Source organism: Protopterus annectens, chromosome 1.part1 (assembly GCF_019279795.1).
Source record: "Protopterus annectens isolate FY-2018-M chromosome 1.part1, PAN1.0, whole genome shotgun sequence".
In the NCBI taxonomy this organism is placed as follows: Eukaryota; Metazoa; Chordata; order Ceratodontiformes; family Protopteridae; genus Protopterus; species Protopterus annectens.
The window spans coordinates 1,791,958,275-1,791,977,825 of record NC_056726.1 but is presented as its reverse complement, the minus strand read 5'-3'; the positions used below and the strand labels follow the sequence as shown (position 1 = coordinate 1,791,977,825).

Genomic DNA, 19,551 nt, shown 5'->3' with positions numbered 1-19,551 from the left:
AGAAACTGTTTGTCTTTTATAGTTGTTATCACGCACATTTAAAGCAAAGTTATCATATGCTTTCTTGTTTTTATAAACAGTAATGTCATGATTTAATTTCTGTTGTTTTCTGTTGGTTACTTCAACAGAATGTTGTTGCACCTCTTTAGAAACACGCTGAAAAAATATTAAGTAATTTTCTTCGGTGGAAATCTCCCTCAGCTGTTTTTCAATGTCAATGATTTCCTTTCTTAAATGTCCCATTTTTTGAATGTTGTTCTCTATCAACAATTTCAAAAAACTTAAACCAGCATTATTAAAAAATGAAACTAAGGTATTAAACATAGAACTGCCCAAACTAACACCGTTCGGACATTTGAAGAATCTAAGACCTTTCGGCACAATGCCGAGTTCAATGCAATAAGTAAAATAACAGTTCTCCAAATGCAAAGATCTGTACCTTTTTAATAATCTTGTTAAGTGTTCATATTGGCTACTGGATATTCCCTGGTTGAATTGTTCTAAATGCTTTCCTGATGAATTAAAAGGATTCTCTCTTTGGTTCAACAAATGCTGGCAACCCACTTGTTTGTACTCACGAGCGGAAAAAGGCAAACGTCTCTTTGCTTCACGTTCGTGGTGTGCATCACGATTTTGGGTGGGACTACCCAGATCAATCACAGTCTCTAGTTCTAGTTCCTGCTCAAACCCTACAGGGCTTGAAACTTGAATTGCATTGTCTGGTCCGTTGGATCTGGCCAACAAAGTCTTTAAAGTTCCTTGAATATCAATTAAAGTAGCCAAAAGCACATTATTTAACTTCTCAGTCCCAGACGATGGTGTCGGATGAATTGTCATATTCAACAAAGATTCGTCAGCCACCTCAGCCATGCCAGACTGTGTAGAACGAATAAACAAGAAAAATAGCCCAAAGACAAATAAACAAAATGATGATGGCAGGAGGAACCAACCGGAGAAATACACTGGAATCCAAACAAATAGCGTACAAAGCTTTTAATCACCGCTTTCATCGACAGACTTCCTCAGAATACATCCATGCAAAAAAACAATGCCCTTAAATACACATTAAAATTAATTACCAAATTGTTAACAAGTCAATTACTAATTAAAAAATCACAATGAATAATGTCCTGCTTTCTATGTGGGAATGACCACCAGAAGCTTGGGGACACGCATTAAAGAACATATATATAGTATAAAAAGTGAAGATCATAACAATGCCTTATTTAAACATTCTATTATTTGTCCTAATTTCAAGAAATTTAAGATATGAGGGCTGGGGATTTCAAAAATTACCTGGAGCAAAGAGAGACTTTATGGCAGATCAAGTTATTATCAGATAAACCTCCGGGTTTAAATGAAACAGTAAATGTAAAATGTTTTTTAAAATACCGCAAGTTATCTATTAACAAACATCATGACTTGTCTTTCTTTTTAAAATAATTTGGTCATTATTCATTGTGATTTTTTAATTAGTAATTGACTTGTTAACAATTTGGTAATTAATTTTAATGTGTATTTAAGGGCATTGTTTTTTTGTATGGATGTATTCTGAGGAAGTCTGTCGATGAAAGCGGTGATTAAAAGCTTTGTACGCTATTTGTTTGGATTCCAGTGTATTTCTCTGGTTGGTTCCTCCTGCCATCATCATTTTGTTTATTTACCACGAGTGTAGTGTTGCCCGTCACAATGTGGAGTATCCCTGGCTGCAGCATGGGAAGGAAGACTTTTAGAGCTAGTAGGACAGCAGTCATTTCCCTGACACAAATGTGCTGTTTTTGCAGAGCAGTGTACCAGCACTGTTGTACCCTGTAGTCCTGCAGGGTTGCTCCCCATCCTAGGTCTGATGCATCTGTGTGCAAAGACTGGGAAGTGGGAGGGAGCTGCAGAGGAATTCCCTAGTTGTTGGAAAAAGTACAGTTTTGTACCTACCATAAATCACACTTGGGTTATCCTGTCGTCAGGCGGACGCGCAGTCGGCCTGAATTCCAAAGTCTTGGTCCGGCGTCGGTTGCTGTCGCTTCTTCCCTGACGTCAGTGCGCCAGGGGTGTACAAGAGGCATCCAACGCCATTTTCTTCAGTTTTTCTTGCCCCAGATGTCAGGTGCCCCCCCAAAAGATGGTCAGTAGATAGTACCAATAATAAAATTTTAGCACAAACAAAACATCCCTCCAGCTATAAGCAAATACACCACAAAGGTTGTATCAGATTTTAAGGTATTGAAAGGTTTTAGTTAGGTCAGAGGGGATGGAGGAAGGGTAACCTGGACTGCAGCAGGGTATACACTCGAACATCTACATTTATGGTAGGTACAAAACTGCACTATGTTCGTGTTACCCTGCTGCAGTCATCACACTTGGGTAGAATCCCAAAGTTAAGGATGGGAGGTGGAGTCAAACAGGGTTAGAGGAGGCTAGAAGGCCCTGCAAAACTGCAGTGGCGAAGCCAGCTCTAGTCTTAGAGTAAAGTGGTAAGTGATCGTGTTTGGTGAAGGTGTGTACTGAACTTCAAGTTGCAGCTTCCAGAATATCCTTGGTTGGCACCCCCCTGAGAAAGGCTGTAGATGTAGCTGCTGCCCTGGTGGAGTGGGGCCTTATGCTAGCAGGAACTGGCTTTCCATGATGGGTGTAGCAAAAGCGTATGCAATGTCCTATCCATTTGGAAATGGTCTGTTTTGAGATAGCCTTTCCTTGTGATGCTGTAGCATAGGATACAAAAAGTTGGTCAGATTTTCTGAAAGCCTTAGTTTTATCCAAGTAGTAACGTAGTTGCCTGTGAATGTCCAAGGAATGCAGGAGTCTTTCTCCTTTGTTCTGTGGATTTGGAAAGAAGGTGGGTAAGTGGATGGTTTGATTTAGAGCCATACTGGATACCACCTTTGGCATAAAGGAGGGGTTAGTTCGTAGAGGAACTCTGTCGATGAAAAATGAGGAAAGGCTCTACTGCCATTAGTGCCTGTAGCTCTGAGACTCTTCTGGCTGAAGTAATTGCTAGCAGCAGGGCAGTCTTCCATGATATAAACTTTAAGTCAGCTGAGAAGGCTGGCTCAAAAGGTGGCAGCCTAAGTTTTTCCAGAACAAAATTGAGGTCCCAAGTTGGTGTTGGTGCTCTCCTGGGAGGCCTAATGTTTTTTGCCCCTCTGAGATACTGCCTTAGAAGTGGATGTGAAAATAAGGGAGGATCCGTGTTGTAGTGAGCTGAAATAGCTGAGGCGTGGATTTTAATAGATGAAAAAGAAAGTCCTTTGTATAACATCTTAGTTAAATATTGTAGAATCTGAGGTATGTCCGGCTGAAGGGCATTTTGGCCTTTAGCTTGGTTCCAGGCGCAAAATCTTTTCCATTTGTATGAGTAGGCTTTCTTGGTGCTGGGCCTCCAGAATGACATCCATAACAGCTTGTGAAAGAGGGGCTGGCTGGTTGCTTAGGTGATTTGCCATGCAGCCAAATTTAAGGTTTTGAGCTGGCTGTGTAGAATCTGACTACCTTGCTGTGTGAGCAGATGAGGAATTTGTGGTAAAATCCATGGTGGGCCATGTTCCTTAGTAGTGGGTACCAGTGCTGGCGTGGCCAAGTCCAGGGCAATGAGTATCATTCGAGGTCTCTCCATCCTGACTTTCAGCACCTTTGTGAGAAGGGACAATGGAGGAAAGGCATATACTGTCAGCATTTTCCAAATGAATGAGAGTGCGTCCACTTTCCAAGCTTGATGGTGAAATGTCCTTGTGCAAAACTTTGATAGCTGATAGTTTTGGGGGTTGGCAAACAGGTCTATGTCTGGGCGCCCCCATTTTTTGAGTTATCATTGCAAACACTTGTGGATCCAGTTTCCACTCGTGGGGATCCATGATGTTTCTGCTTAGGTCATCTGCCAATGTGTTCTTTTTTCCTGGCAGGAATTGAGCTTGTGATTGAACTTGGTAAGCCAGTGCTGTGTTCCACAAGGTCATTGCTTGCCTGCATAGAGGGTAGGAGTGTGTACCCCCTTGTTTGTTTATGTACCACATCACTGTAGTGTTGTCTGTCCTTATTATAAGCTGTCCTGGATGTAAGAGGTCCTTGAAGGCTGTCAGAGCATTCTGTACAGCTAGCATTTCTTTTTGATTGATGTGCAGATTCCTTTGATCTGCAGTCCATATGCCTTGAACGCACTGTCCTGCCATGTGCACCCTCCAGGCATAGTCCAATGCATCTGTTGTCGTAGTTTGCCTGGCTGGGGGTAAGGTGAAAGGCTGACCCTTGTTGAGGTGACATGCCTGTGACCTCCACAGAAACTCCTGTTGAAGGCAGGGAATGAGAGATATCATTGTTTCCAAGCTGTGGCTGTGTTGAGTCCATACGCTTTTCAGGTACCGTTGTAATTTCCTCATATGCAGTTTTGCAAATGGTATTAATAAGTATGCAAGATGCCATGAAGCCCAAGGCCTGCAGAATTTTTCTTGCAGGGAGTTGGGTCTTTGTTGCCATTATTTTGAAGTATTGAGTTAGTTGTAGTTGTTTGTCTGCCGTCAGATAAGCCATCTGGGCCGTTGTATTCAAGCTGGCACCCAGTAATGTCATATTTTGTGAGGGCACTAGTTTTGACTTCTTTTCGTTTACTGTGTACCCCAGGCAACTTAGAAGGTGTTTTACAAAAGTCAGATGTTTTAAGAGAATGTCCTTGCTTTCTGCTTGGATGAGGCAGTCGTCCAGGTATGGGTATATTTGAATTCCTCTTTGTCTGCAGTATGCAATTACTGGTGCCAGGCATTTTGTGAAGACCCTGGGTGCAGTAGATAAGCCAAAGGGCAGTGCAGAGTATTGGTAATGGGCTGAACCTGCAATGAAATGGAGGTATTTTCTGCAATTTTGTCTGACAGGTTCATGCAGGTATGCCTCCTTGAGGTCCAACGTTACTAGCCAAGCTTTCTTGCCCAACATGGGAAGAAGCTGCTGTAGTCTTAGCATCTTGAATTTGGGTACTTGCAAGAAGGTGTTTAGAACTGAAAGGTCCAGAATGGGTCTCCAAGCATTGTCCTTTCTGGGGACTAGAAAGAGCCTTGAGTAAAATCCTTGGCCTTGCTCCTGTGTAGGTACCAATTGAATGGCTCTCATGTCCATGAGAGCTGTAATTTGTTTTTGTGCCTCTGCCCATTGATTTTGTGGCAAGTTTAGCATTCCTTTTATCCTTGGCAAAGTGTGGAAATGGAATCTGTATCCTTGTGAGATAATGTCTAGGACCCATTTGTCCTTTGTGACTATGTGCCAGTTGTCTGTAAAAAATGCTAATTTTCCTCCCAAGGGAGCTGCCAAGAGATTTTTGCTTGGCAGTTTGAGGTTTAAGTCATTGTGTTTGTCTTCTAGTAGTTTGGGACCTGTCTTCTCCTCCCTTCTGTGTTGCAGTGCCCCATTAGCGAGGTTTGTAAGGGATTTGTGCTTGTCCTCTGCCCCTTGGGCGTCTGTATTTACCCCTCTGTGGTCTGTCAGAAGCTGGAAAGGACCAGTTTTTTGCTGGCCAATTTCTGCTGAAGCGTGGGGGTTGTACCTGTAAGAAATCTTTGACCGCCTGCATAGATTTTGCCTTATACTTCATTTTCTTTAAAACCTCTTCTGCTTTAACCCCAAATACAACATCCTGATGTAATGGTACATTTAGTAACTTTGCTTTAACATGATCAGGCAGAGTTTGTTCCTTTAACCAAGCATGCCTACGTGTAACAGACCCAGTAACAGCTGCTCAACAGGAAGCTTCCAAGGAATCAAATCCACATTGTAAAGTATGTTTGCCCACCTGTTCAGCTGCATGCAACAGATCCTGCATTTCCTTGAATGCAGACTGTTGAGGGTGCGTGCTCATCTTTTGTTTTATTTGAGACATTAGGAATTGCTGGTATTTCAGCATGTGAAATTGACAATTTAGTGCTCTCATAGCTAGAGTAGCTGAGGTGTAAACCTTCTTCCCCCACCTATCTAGTGCTCTGGAGTCCCTTTCAGAGGGTACAGGATTTTTAGCCATAGAAGCCTTAGCCCCTTTAGGACCCTGGGAGATTGTCTCTGGGTCAGCAACAGGGCTTTTGTAAAGGAATTTGTGTGGGTCAGGCACTCTATAATATCTATCTGGTTTGGCTGGAGCAGGAGGCAGAGAATCTGGATTTAAACTAGATTCTAAGTAAACATCATCCACAATGTCTAAAACAGGAGGGATAGCAAGTGGTCTGTGCTGGGGGAGTAAAAGAAACTCTCAGAGCCTTTTCTTTGAGTCGGAGTAGTCCTGACCTTCCCAGTGGAAATGTTCCCTCATGGTATGTAAGGTTTTCCCAAAGGAATAGTCTTCAGGGAGAGAAGCTGAGGGAATGGAATCTTCAGCATCAGAATCTTCATAAGGGGGAAAGGAGTAATCCTGTTCCTTAGAGGAGCCAACACTTGATCAGAGGAGGCATAATCCTCCTCTTGTCTAGGCCTTTTGTCTGGGGGGTGTTGGGAACCCCAGATTAAAGAAATCAAATCTTCAGCCATTTTAAGCATCTGTTTCTTAAGCACGGGGCCTTGAACTGGAGACTGATGTGTAGTCCTTTTTGGTTTTAGAGGAGTCTTAAGCTTAGCATAAGATTTTATGGTGAGAGTAGTCGGTCTGAAGACACATTCTGTAACCGAAGGTGTTTCCGCAGCACCGGCTTCTCCTTCTGCAATGTTGTCGGTAGGGTCTAAAGAAAATGGCTGCGTCGGCCTAGAACTCTCAGCTTGCGAATCCGAAGCGGTCTGGGGTTCCAATTCTGCAGTCGTCAGGGGCTGCGTAGGCGCCTCACTGAAAACCAGAGAACCGGTGACCGGCCCAGACGAGGCCTCGGAGTCTGGCTTGGATCTAGGCTGCCTGTCTTTATCTTTGCGTTTTTTATGCACGCCGGTAGTCGGTTGCTCCGACGGCATAGTGTAATTAAATTTCCTACCGAAGTAGTGTCGTGCGAAATCAAAGCGTCGCTTTATAGTTCGCTTATTGAATCTAGCACAAAACCGACAACCAGTGACGTTGTGGTCTGGGCCTAGGCAAGGTATACAATAAGAATGAAAGTCCTTATGAGGTATTTGCTTCCCACAAGAAATGCAATTGTTAACTTTTTCTGACATCGGACTGAGGCAAGAAAAGGTTCCCCAACAGGGTACTTAGCTTTGAAGACTTCGGACTGAAATTCGATTCGAAAATCTCAGGTGTCGGCCGACGGGCACTTGCGAACTGCTTCTGCTTCGGGCACCGCGCAGCAAGAAAGATTGAAGAAAATGGCGTCGGATGCCTCTTATATGCCCCTGGCGCACTGACGTCAGGGAAGAAGCGACAGCAACCGACGCCGGACCAAGACTTTGGAATTCAGGCCGACTGCGGGACCGCCTGACAACAGGATAACCCAAGTGTGATGACTGCAGCAGGGTAACACGATGAACATCTGCTGAATCCACCACTTCAGCTCTAATTTTAGACAGAGCAAAAGGGGGATGAGTGTCTAGAGGTTGTTGGCTCTGTGACCAAACATTTAAGTACCATTGGACTTTCCTCCTGTGCATCCTTGCTCGTGGGAGCATGGGGACGGTGGCAGCCATGAGACCTATAATTTGTAGAAACTGTCATGCAGTTAGGTGTGATTCTGTCAAAAGACTTGGAAAATGGGAGGAGAGGGATTGTACCTTGTCTGGTGCTAAGAAGGATCTCATTCGATCTGTTCTGATTCTGCACCCAAGGAAAACCTTGTCCTGTTGTGGGAGGAGAGAGGATTTGAGGTAGAGGGTGAAACCCAGGTTGTTTAGTAGAGACATGGTGAATTGGAGATTTGCCAGAAGGGTGGACTCTTGATTCTGCCAAGATGAGAATGTTGTCCAAGTAAGGGTAGATTTGCATTCCCTTGGTTCTCCAATGGGCGATGGCTGGGGCTAAGCATTTGGTAAAACCTCTGGGTGACGCAGACAAGCCAAAAGGCAATGCCGTAAACTGAAAATGAGAAGAGGGCCCAGAGAAGTGTAGGAACCTCCTGTAGGAGGGTCTGACTGGGATGTGCAGGTATGCACCCTTTAGGTCTAGAGTGACCATGAAGGCTTGAGATGGGATGCGGGGTAAAAGAGTTTGAAGGGAGAGCATCTTGAATGAGGGGACCTGTAGGAACAGGTTTAGGTATGAGAGGTCCAGGATAGATCTTCAGGGGCCATCCTTTCTTGAGACTAAGAAAAGGCGGAAGTAGAAGCCTAGTCCCTCCTGTCCTGAGGGGAACTGGTTCTATTGTTCCTTGGGAGAATAGTCCCTGCAGGATGGAAGGAAATAGAGGAAGTTGATTTTAGGGAGGGAAAGGAATCCTTATTGGTGTAGGTTTTTCTTTCCAGGAAAGAAAGTATCCTTTTTGGATGGTGGAGAGAACCCACAGATATGTAGTGATGGTATTCCAGAAAGTGAGGCAGTGGGTAAGGGGGGGGGCAGACAGGGGCACTTGGGCAAGGTAGTCACATGGAGGAGGGTCCCCCTCTATCTGGAAAGGGCTGTTTGTTGAGGGGTTGTGGTTGAGGGGGTCTGGGATAAGGTTGTCTCTGAGGTCCCCTTTCTGGTCTGGCAGTAGAAAGGCAAGAGGTGGAAAAGGCCCTTCTGACAAAGGATGCTTTGGCTGGGTAGTTCCTGTAGTATCTGGGCACTGGGGATACCAGCAAGTGCTTAATGTCTTGCAGTTCCTTGCTTTTTTCTTGCAAGTTTTTAAAAATGTTCTGCAACATTTTTGCCAAACAGAAGGTTGTTCTCCAGAGGAGCATCCATGATCTTGGCTTTAAAATCATCTGGCAGAGGTTGTAATCTGAGTCAGGAGTATCTGCGCAAGGCTGATGCAGTGGCAGCAGATCTGGCAGCTGCTTCTGCTGTATCATAGCTGCAGTGGATAGTGTGTCTGGCTACTTGGGTGGCCAGGAACAATTTTGAGGAAATGTCAGATCTGGCTGGATAGTCAGGGGTGGTAGCCAACAAAGTGGTGGCCTAAGAAACCAGGTCTAAGGCATACTTCACCATGTGTGTTTGGTAGTTTATAGGCCTGAAAGCTAGGGTACAGGAGGTGTACACCTTTTTTCCCCATTCTGTCATAGGTTGGTACTAGGCTAACTGCCCTTGCGAGCCAATTTAAGTCTAGCCAATTATCTCTTGTGAGACTCGAACGCTGCACCTTGTGTTTGTAAGGCAAACACCTTAACCATTAGGCTACCCTCCCTATTTGCTGTCTTTATCGGATGGCAGTAGGGAAGCACAAGGCAGGTACCTAGACTGCCTGTCTGGGGATACTGCAATGATTGCAGGGTCGGCCAAGGGTGGTTTTATTAGAAACGTGTATTCATCAGGGACTTTGTAAAACCTATCCGGCCTTTTAGGGGAAGAGTTTGAGAGTCTGGGTTCTTGGAAACGGAAGTGAAGGCATCCAAGAAAGCTGGGAGTACTGGAGGGATGGCTGAAGGGGAGGGGGAGTCAAGCTGTAGAAGCTCAAAGTATTTCTTCTGGGTTTCAGAAACTAAAGAAGTATCCCACTTGAAATACTCTTTCATTTTTTAAACCATCTCCCCAAATGATAAGTCCTCGGGTGGGGAGTCCCCTTCAACAGAGTCCTCTTCAGGTGAGTAATAGTCTATGGGAGAAGCAATCTGAGAGACACAGAAGACAGATTCTTCAGAGGAGACGTAAGACCGGTCTGAGTAGGGGTAAAAGGCAGGGAGGGAGAAGGAAGAGGTAGGCCTAGGACTCAGCACAGGGGATGCTAGTGAGATTAGAGCCTGTAGACCTAAGTGCCATAAAGGCCTGCATTAAAGAAGTGAAGGATTCCCAGTCTGGGGCTGCATGAGGCATCGGGCTCAAGTATTTTGTTTTCTGTTTCCTTTTAGTAGGAGTGTGCATCCGGGAAGGTAGGGAAACACAGGCCTGCGCTGGAGTAGAAGTCTCAATTGGCCGGTCAAATGATGGTTTCCCCTCTACGATGGTTATGACAGACATCTGAATCAACTCTGCTGACGTGCTTTCCATGGCTGCTGATACAGCCTCTTACAGAGGAGCAGTCAGAACTGTTAAGAGTCATCGGGTGTCCCTCAGCCCCTAGAACGGTAGTTGGCGGAACATCAGAAAGCGGAGCGGCATCTGGAGAAGGCCTGCAAACCTTGGTCTTCTTCTGAGTTTGTTTGGCTTGGGTGGCCAATTCGGGATCCACCCTAAGCGTGAAGCATTTAAGCCTTTGGTTTTCTAAAAAGAGATTTAATGTGGCCAGATGGCTGCATAAGGTCTTGGGTACAAAAGATTGGCAAACTGAGCAGGCCTTATGGTTGTGCTCTTTACCCAAGCAAAAGACACAGAGGTCGTGGAAGTCTTTGTGCGGAATCTGGCGTCCGCAACTACATTTATTCTTTTGCTCAGACATCGGCTAATAAAAACAACTACAGCAACCAAGCTAAAGCTTAAATAAGTATGAAAAAGGCAAACCTCAACGGGGCACTTATCTTTTAGAAGTCCTCGGACGTAGAAGCGAAGCGGTCAACGTTATTGTCGTCTGCGGCTGAAAAGTTCTGAATTCTATGCATGCTGACGTCACATTTATACTCCATGGTTTATGGCCCTATGTGTGACGTCCCACACACCTACGGTAGCCAGGCTTAAGCTTTTGTATAGGAGTCAACATCAGGTCGCCTGGGGGCTGGAAATCCCACAGTATGAATACTGCAACATGGGAAAAGAAGGACATCCATACAGCCAAAGGAGGCTCTTCCCCTGGAGACCAGATCTAATTTGTAGTAAGTGATAAAGATATGTGGAGTAGCCCAAGTTGCAGCTGCACAAATTCCACTCATGGAATCCTTGGAATGGAAAACAGCAGACGTGGCTACTGGCACAGCAGAATGCGCTCTCACTGGCACTGGTAATTGGGAGATTCTTTTAATTGTAGATGAAAGTAATACAGTCTCTTAACCACCTTGACAAGATGACTTTTGAAATGGATTTCCCCAGAGATGGACCGGAGAAAGAGACAAACAACTGGTCTGATTTTCTAAATTTTTTAGTTCTGCTGAGGCAGAAACATAACTGCCCATGAACATCCAGCAAACGTAAGCAATATTCACCTTTATTGGAAAAATTTGGAAAGAAAACAGGTAAGTCAATGATTTGATTGATATTAGTTTCTGAGACCACTTTAGGAAGAAAAGATGGGTTGGCTCTTAGTGAAACCCTATCCTTATGAAAAATCAAATATGGGGGTTTTGAAGATAGGGCTTTTACTTAAGAATTTTTTCTGGCAGAGTTAATGTCCATCAGAAAAATGGTCTTCTAAAAAAGAAATAAGTGACAGGTAGCCACTTGTTCAAGGGGGGAAAGGGCCAATAGTCAGATAAAAAGAAGCTTGAGGGTCTTTATACAGTAGTTTCAACTGCAAGGTTCCTTTCATGAACACCTTACGCAATCTATGGGAAATTAACGAATGGTCTTCAAAGCCATTGTGGAAATTGGAAACAGCGGCTAGCTGGCCCTTAACAGTAGAAGCAGAGGCTCCTTATTTCAAGAGCGTAGCTAAAAACTCCAATACCTTTTCAACTGTTGCTGTTATCTTCTGTAGCCTGTGTTGACTAAGGGAAGATGTACAAGTGATGATATTTAGATGGGCTCCTATGAACTCTAGATCTTGAATCAGACTTGGGTGAAATTTTGAATGATTCAATGCAATGCCCAGAGATGAGCAAACAGGTGTAGAACGAAACCTGTTGCTGGAAGTGGTGCATGCCTGTTGGGAGCAGTAAAGAGTCAGTCATCTAGATAAGGAAACACTCAGAATCTGTGCAGTCTCAAGTGAGCTGTCACTGCTACCAAACACTTGATGATCACCCAGGGGTTGTGGTGAGGCCAATGGGCAGCACACTGAACAGAAAGTAACTGGCTCCTAGCCGAAAGCTGAGGAACCTTCAGGAGTGCTTGTCCATTTTTATGTAGTAATACACATCTTGAAGATCTACAGAGCGCATCCAATTATCTTCCTCTAAGAAGGGAAGAATAGACTGAACCATGACCATCCAGAATTTTACTTGAACAAACTTGTTCTGAAGGCTGAGATTAAAAATTGGTCTCAAGTCCCCTGTCTTTTTTGCACCTAAAAGAACCTTTACTAAAATCCAGATCCTATCTGGTATGGTGGGACTTCTTGGATGACTTTTTTTCTAGCAGCTTTTGAATTTCCAGAGCTGCCTGACCCTCTGATTGGGTGGAGCATTGGGGAGTGTTCATCTTGATCTTGGAATGAGAATAAAGGGAATGTGGTAACCTCCAGCAATGATCCTATGTACCCAAGTATGAAGTTATTTGCCGTCGGGCTCTCGAGTGCAAAGAGAATCTTCCCACAACTGCTTCCAGAGGTAAGCAATCAGGCTCCCTTTCAGGAGCACTGGTAGGGTTTTCCCAGAGAAAGAATCTCTGGAACCCTGACTTTGCAGGCCACCTCTGCTGCATGGACGGCATCTTCCATTAGAGCCCCCTCCCTGCCCAGACAGCAGCCACTGCCACATGTGTCCTGAAAAGGCCCATGGGATATTTTGAACCACATCTTCCCTCTCCTCTGGTTCCTAGAGTAGGACCTTTGGGGAGTACAACAACATATGTCCACTACAAATAGGGTCTTTCCATCTTTCCTCACACCTGGCTAATGTTTCTCTGACTTTGGGGCCAAACAAGGAAGATCCGTCAAAAGGAGCACCGATGAAAGAAGACTTAAATGGCTCCGCAAACTCACACAAGCGCATCCAGGTATGTCACTTTACGGCAATGCTGGAACCCACTGCACTACTCATCCCTTCTGCTGCATGTGCGATGAGCCTCATCGACAATTTGGAAGTAGACTCCAGGGTAGCCAGCTGGGAAGCCACTTTATCTCAGACTTCTTCAGACACAGCTCCTGCAAGAGTATCTGTCAACTCCTTGATCAGATCCCTCTGGAGCCTAGTAAAGTGTGCCATAAAATTCAAAGACCTTAAAGCGAAAGTCGATGATGGATACACTCGCTTTCCAAATCTGTCCATCACACTGCACTTTCGATTAGGGGGATGAACAATGGAACTCCCTTCCACCAGTTCCTTTTTGGTGGCCGCCGCAACCACCATGGCATCTACTGCTAATCCCTTCGCTCAATACTATTGGTCCTCTGGAGATGAAAGAATTTTGTCCAGATTCCCCGAGATTGGCTCTACAGAGTCAGGGGCCTGCCAAGCCCTCTGCGCGATCAAGTTAACAAGATCAGCAGCAGGAGGGGTCACCCAAGAAGTAGATGGGCAAGCATCAAAAGCTTGCAGGTACACAGACTCCTCAGAGGTAGGGTCTTTGGGCTTCTGGTCAGCCCTCTGTTTCAGTACTGCTAGAAAGTCTCCGAAGTAGATATCTTCTGGGGGTGACAGAGGGGAACCCTCTCCATCACCAAAGTCGGTGTCTTCTGTGACAGATTCTTCAGGGGAATCCAAGTGTTTCCTCTTGCATGTCTTTTTCTGGCGCATCTCCTCAGTGGAAATCTCTGAACAGGACTCAAAAAAATTGGAGACCTGCTCAGGGGTATCCGGCAGCTTTGGTGCTCGCTGGCCGGGTGTGGATGTTGGTGGCAGCTCTGGTCGAGAGGGAGTCCTGGGATAATACTCCGATATTAAGAGGGGCCAGCTGAGAACCTACAGAGGCCAATGCCCTCTCCATAACCTGGAAGGCAGGTCGCCCTGAAGAGGGATGGGAGCCCAGAACTGAGAAGGACAACCTTGGAACTGTTGTCCCCACCCTGCTCTGAGAAACCTACCCCTGAAGCAGGAGCCGAAGAACAGCCCACGTCAGCCGATGCTCCAGGAGTCGACGACCCTGAATAAAAAACTGGAGCCGATCCAAGACCTTCGGATCTGGCAGCGGAGCTACGGCCCTGGGAGTCCATCGGTTCCGATGGAACCGAGGAATTCAATACAGACCCTGGAACCGAAGGGTAAAGGCTGTTAGCACTAGAGCAGCTGGAACCAGAGGAATTGGAGTCGTAAGGTTTAAGCCCTCACAGGAGGTCAGAGAAGGAAAGTTTGGTACAGTCCTGGGGAGAAAGCTTCATCTCAAGAAGTGAGTGGGGCCTGGGAAAAGAGAAAGACCCCTAGCCACTAGGAGCCGATCCACCAAACTCACAATGTTGACTAAGTCAGACTCCAGGATGAACGGACAGAGCAGCCTGAGAGGGATTCTGGTCTGTCTAACAAGGGACTTGGCAGCTGTTCCACAAAGGGGTCAACAGAAAGGGAATATCTTGTCCTGGGTACACATGATATTCGGTTTCAACATCAGGGGTGGTATTGGTTCCAAAACTTCTGGTAGTATCATAGGTGTAGCCGGTCCCAATGGGGAAGCTAGAGTTGTCGGTACCGAGGTGGCCAGCACCAAGACCTGTGGTGCTGAGGTAGTTACAGCAGACAGTGCCGAGGAAGTCAGTTCCGTAAGTTTCTTAGTTTTAGACTTTGGTTCCGCTGGAGGTGTGGGATCCAAAGGTTTGTTTCTTGGCTGCCGGAACCGAAGGGGGAAGCTGGCACCAAATGACTCCTCTTCTGTCCAAGTTCAGATTGAGAAGAAGGGTGAGGGGGAAGAAGATGAGGATCCTTTCTATGAGAGCCTGGTGACTGAATGCTAGACAAACTGTATAGTCTTGCTGGAGATGCACCGGGCACAAGCAGTGCACACAAGAAGAATGCCCATCAGATTTGGGCATCCTCCAACCACAACCTTGGCATTGTTTGAACCAAGTTGTCCCCTTGGATTTATCCGTCATGTTGACTACGGAAAGCAACTGTCTACAGACAGCACTCAGACACACTGAAAAGAAAGTGTTCACACACCCACAAAAGAAAGGAATGGCTACCAAAAATGGTACACACACATAAAAGAAATGAACGGCCACCAAAAATGGTAAGCCAGAACTACCACAAAAAAGGTTAGGGAAAGTGCTACCAACAATGGTAGATAAAGGATACCGGAAGGTAAAAACAGCACACTCACTCATTGAAAGAAAGGTGAGACAGAAACTAGCAAAGAACAAAGGAAGAACTACCAACAATGGTAGAGAAGTACAACGAAGTGTAGGGGAAAGGGATAAACAAGGAATTAAGGCAAAGTGGGTAGAATGAAATTCAACTACAGGAATATATAAATATCTAAGTAATAGTACAGCAGAAAAATTAGAGAAGAAACTATGAAAATTTTACTTAGCTGATGAGAGAATCTGGCTGATGAATCTTGTGACAAGAGTGGCAAATGAGATCTGAAGTTATCTGCAGACGGGTACTGTGGGTAGAGAATTAGCTTGAGAGTTTTTTGGCTTGAGCGAGCTGTATAATGGCCGAGCCAGTTACGAGGATCGGAACCAAGTCCGCAAAAGTCAAGGAAAAACTAAGAATGCCAACATCAGATTAAATCTTTACATGGTAAGGTGCGAGGTACTGGTGTGTATAATAGTAGTAACTGCATACATGTAATTACAAGGAATGGCTGAAAAGGGTCTGTGACAGATCAGTTAATTTAACATTATTCTGTTTTATGCATAATTCTACTTTAAGCAGAACTTCCTGTGATCTCATCAATCTCTATACACACTAGGGTTTATTATGTTTCAGAGTCCAACAAAGGCTACAAAATTAATAGTTCACTGATTTGCACCTTTACAGGGGATAAAGCATGAGAACTTGTACACTAAAGAGAAACCCTTTACATAAGAATATCCTCATTCCAGTGGGCTGTTGGCACACAGAAGTGGATGTTGTGGTTTGACAAAGATCATTTAATAAAACAGGCCATAAAGGGACGGAATGGGTAAAAACGTAAGGTTACAAAACAGCAGCTAGTTTTAGGAGAGACCCTTGCATTTGCAGGTTATGATTAGTTTCAATTTAAACTAATTATTCTGCATTTAGCTCTGAAAAAAAAGTAAATTTCTATACCCTGGAACATTTAAAACGTTTTACACACAACAAAAAGAAAAGCACCTGCACTTCTATAGTTGAAAAAACTGATATTTTTAGTTCAGTCACGTGGCAGTCTTGATGAAATATTTGCATAACTCCCAATTAAGTTAACACAGATACCAACAAAGTCAGTTCACATAATGCAGTCGCGTATAGTACCTCATTTGACAATCTATAAAAATCCCCAGGAAATATAATTCAACAACTTCAGTCTGAAGACAGTTCCTCTGTTTTACCACAAAGACAAACAGATGCTTACAGCTCCTGACTGCAGAAGTCCACAAAATTCTCTCTCTGTATGCAGCACATCTTATCCTAGGCTTCTGGCAACCTAAAGAATGGTAAAACCATGGGGTTTCTCCTTGATCAGCAAGTAAGATCCCTTTAAGCATAACCATTTTTCTTCTTACCTAGATTTAAGCTTGATGATGATCCATGAGAAGATAAGGAAGGAGGCGGCGTTAAGGAATGACTGTGTCCTTGGCTAGGCAAAGGCATACCAACAGGCCCTGGAGAGGAGGAAAATCCAAGGCCATTATAAAAACTATGTCCAATAGGAGTCAAGCTACTAGATGTCCTCTTGTAAAGATCTGTGCTGCCAGTAAGTGAATCTCGACGGGAACCTGTACCGGTGTTAGAGTTTGCAACTAAAAAATATAGACAGGAAAAAAAAAAAAACAGTAAGATAATGTACTACAGATTATATCATCTTCATACATGCAAAAATCCTAACAATTCTGATTACAAACTGTAGGTGTTATGTCAGAAGCAAAACTGTTTCAGTGAGCATGAAGAAATGATCAATAAGTATGGGAAACATAACTGAATTTGCTTTGACAAATTAAAAGTTATGTACTTACCATAACTTGGCATCTGTGTTGTCCATTTTCATTCTTCCTTACCAGTGGGTCTAGGATCTGCTCTTCAGATCCCACTCGGCCACATTATTCAAGATTTCTGATTCGTGCTTCATGCTCCTCCCTTCACCCATAAGCCCGAGGGCATCCCCAACTTCTCAGATCAGGTTTGTGGCATTAACAGTCATAAATCTAACCTCAATAGCCTAGAGATTCCAGAAGCAAAAGTAGTACCATGATTCCTGAAGAGGCTCAAACCAGGAACCAGAGGGTTCCTACTCTAAGAAATATTTAAATCTGATGTTGTCCTTTTCAGTCTTACTCACCACTGGATCAGAGTCCCCAGCTACATAACTCTTGGGTGGCTTTCATGGGATGACATTCCAGAGCACTGCTGAACCAAAGAATGCACTGCTTCTGGAGATAATGTCTTGTCTGTAATGTGCAACAAAGGTATGTACTGTGGACCAAGTAGCTGCAGCGCAAATGTCATCAATTGAAGATCTGAAAGTAAAAGCAGCTGAAGTTGACATGGCTCTGGTAACATTGGCTCAAAGTGGACGAGGCAAATCTAAGGAGGAACTCCCTGGTCAACCTCAGTAAGAAGCTGAGATCCCTCATAAAATCCTCCAAAGCTAGTTACGAAAACAAAATTGCCACTAACTCTAAAGACAACCAGAAAGCGTTATATAGCTATGTCAAGAATCTCAATGGCAACACTCAGATCTGCTCTGAGTTACAGCACAATGGCACTAAAGATACAGAACCAACTGATATTGCCAACATACTGGCAGACAGGTTCAGTCCTAACTTTACCCCATCTCACCCCCTAGAGGGCCCATCTCTATACTGGAAGAATGCAAAGTTCCTGTAATCATGGCTGCACAGGTAAAAAATACACTCTCCAAAGCCAAGAACACAGCATCCATGGGACCTGACAATATCCCAGGCTCCGTCCTACACAAACTACAGAATGAACTGGCACCCTACCCAAGTACCATGTTCAGTCATAGCCTCACCTCAGGCTTTGTGCCCACAGAATGGCGCACCGCAAAGGTTATCCCACTCCATAAAGGGGGAGCCACGACGGACCCCGGGAACTACCGCCCCATTAGCCTGACGAGCCTGGTCTACAAGGACACGGAACGTATCATCATGAAACTCAAACAAAGACATTGGTAATCTCCAAACTCTGCACCCTACCCAGTTCGGATTTGTAAAAGGCAGGTCATGTCTCCTAAACCAGACTGAAGCAGTCACCAAAGCCATAGATGAGGGTAAGGTGGTTCACACAGCTTATCTAGATCTTGCCAAGGCTTTCAACACCATCCCCCACTCTGGAATTATAGATAAACTCACTAAACTAGGTATAAATCCCTATGTCACAAGATGGGTTGCCAACTGGCTCAAGGACAGAACCCACACTGTGAAAGTAGAAGACTCCAAGACTTCAGACCAGTGACAAGTGGAGTACCACAGGGTTCAGTCCTGGGTCCTCTCCTGTTTGGTATCTACTTCTCTGAAGTACAGGCTAACACAGAAGGTCTTTGGTTAACAAAGTTTGCAGACAACTGCAAACTAGGAGCCATAATCGAAACTCCTAACGATGTGGACATACTACAAATGGGCCTCACTGAGACAGATGCCTAGTGTCAAAGCCATGTCCTGAAGCTCAATGCCAAAAAGTGTATTGTCATCCCCTTTGATAAAAACTCAGTACCCATGAACTACCACATAGCTGGTAGTCTACTTAATGCCAAAAATGTGATGAGACCTTGGGACACAGGTGGACAGTAGTCTATTCTTTGATAATCACATCGCCACAGTGGTCAGGAAATCCTTCTACGTGGCTCACCTCATCACAAAAGGTTTCTCATCCAGAAAAAAAGAGGTCATTGTTCCCCTCTACTCATCACTCATTAGACCCATTATAGAGTACAATGCCCCTTTTGATATGTACCTCACAAGACATCTACAACAACTGGAAAGGCCACAGAAATACCTAGAGGATTACTGGCCTCAAACAGATGCCCTATGCAGACCGTCTCAAAAAACTCCAGCTTTACTCCGTGGCATATCGCCTACTCAGAGGTGATCTCTGCCTAACATACAAAGCTATGTCAAACCCAGAGCTGTTGGACATGCTCCACTTAAAGAAATCCCAATCCCTCCGAGCTACACGCTCTAGGGACCTAAACCTTGTCACCACAATAAACAGAACATGCTGAAGGCATAGATTCCTGTCCCAGAGACTTCCCATACTCTGGAACAGACTACCTATCTATGTCAAACAAAGCTCCTCCTCAGCACTCTAAGAAAAATCTTGATGATTGGATGGGAGATTGGAAATTCACCCCGGGGATCACTTCTGTGGCTCTGCTCGACAGGGGCACAGGAAAATAATTTTCTTGGGTGGCGAAAGCCAGGGTACATTTTTGGCTTGGCTTACATAGGCCCTAGGGCCAATAGCCTAGTACCTACCTGTGAACCTATGAAGCCTCTTTAGTGATATATCAATAAAATACAATTTGAAATCCATTTAGCTAGGGTGATCTTTGAAACTGTTTGTCCCAGGTGACTGGAGGAAAAGGACATAAAAAGCTGATCAGATTTCCTAGGTTGTTTTGTTCTGTGAAGATAAAAAAATTAACTGTCGATGAAGACCAAGAAGGTGTAGTATATATTCACCTTTGTTAGAAAAGTTAGGAAAAAATACTGG

At 44.6% G+C, this 19,551-nt stretch overlaps 1 protein-coding gene across 6 annotated transcripts in view; it reads right to left on the bottom strand.

The window, feature by feature from the left end:
* The window catches only part of PUM1 (pumilio RNA binding family member 1), a 3,075,948-nt gene that overhangs the window by 1,485,166 nt on the left and 1,571,231 nt on the right, over window positions 1-19,551 (bottom strand). For all 6 annotated transcript variants that reach the window (XM_044084662.1, XM_044084694.1, XM_044084669.1 and 3 more), the window contains exon 10: window positions 16,386-16,622. In XM_044084662.1, coding sequence (XP_043940597.1) covers window positions 16,386-16,622 — 237 coding nt within the window. The remainder of the gene's footprint in view (window positions 1-16,385; window positions 16,623-19,551) is intronic.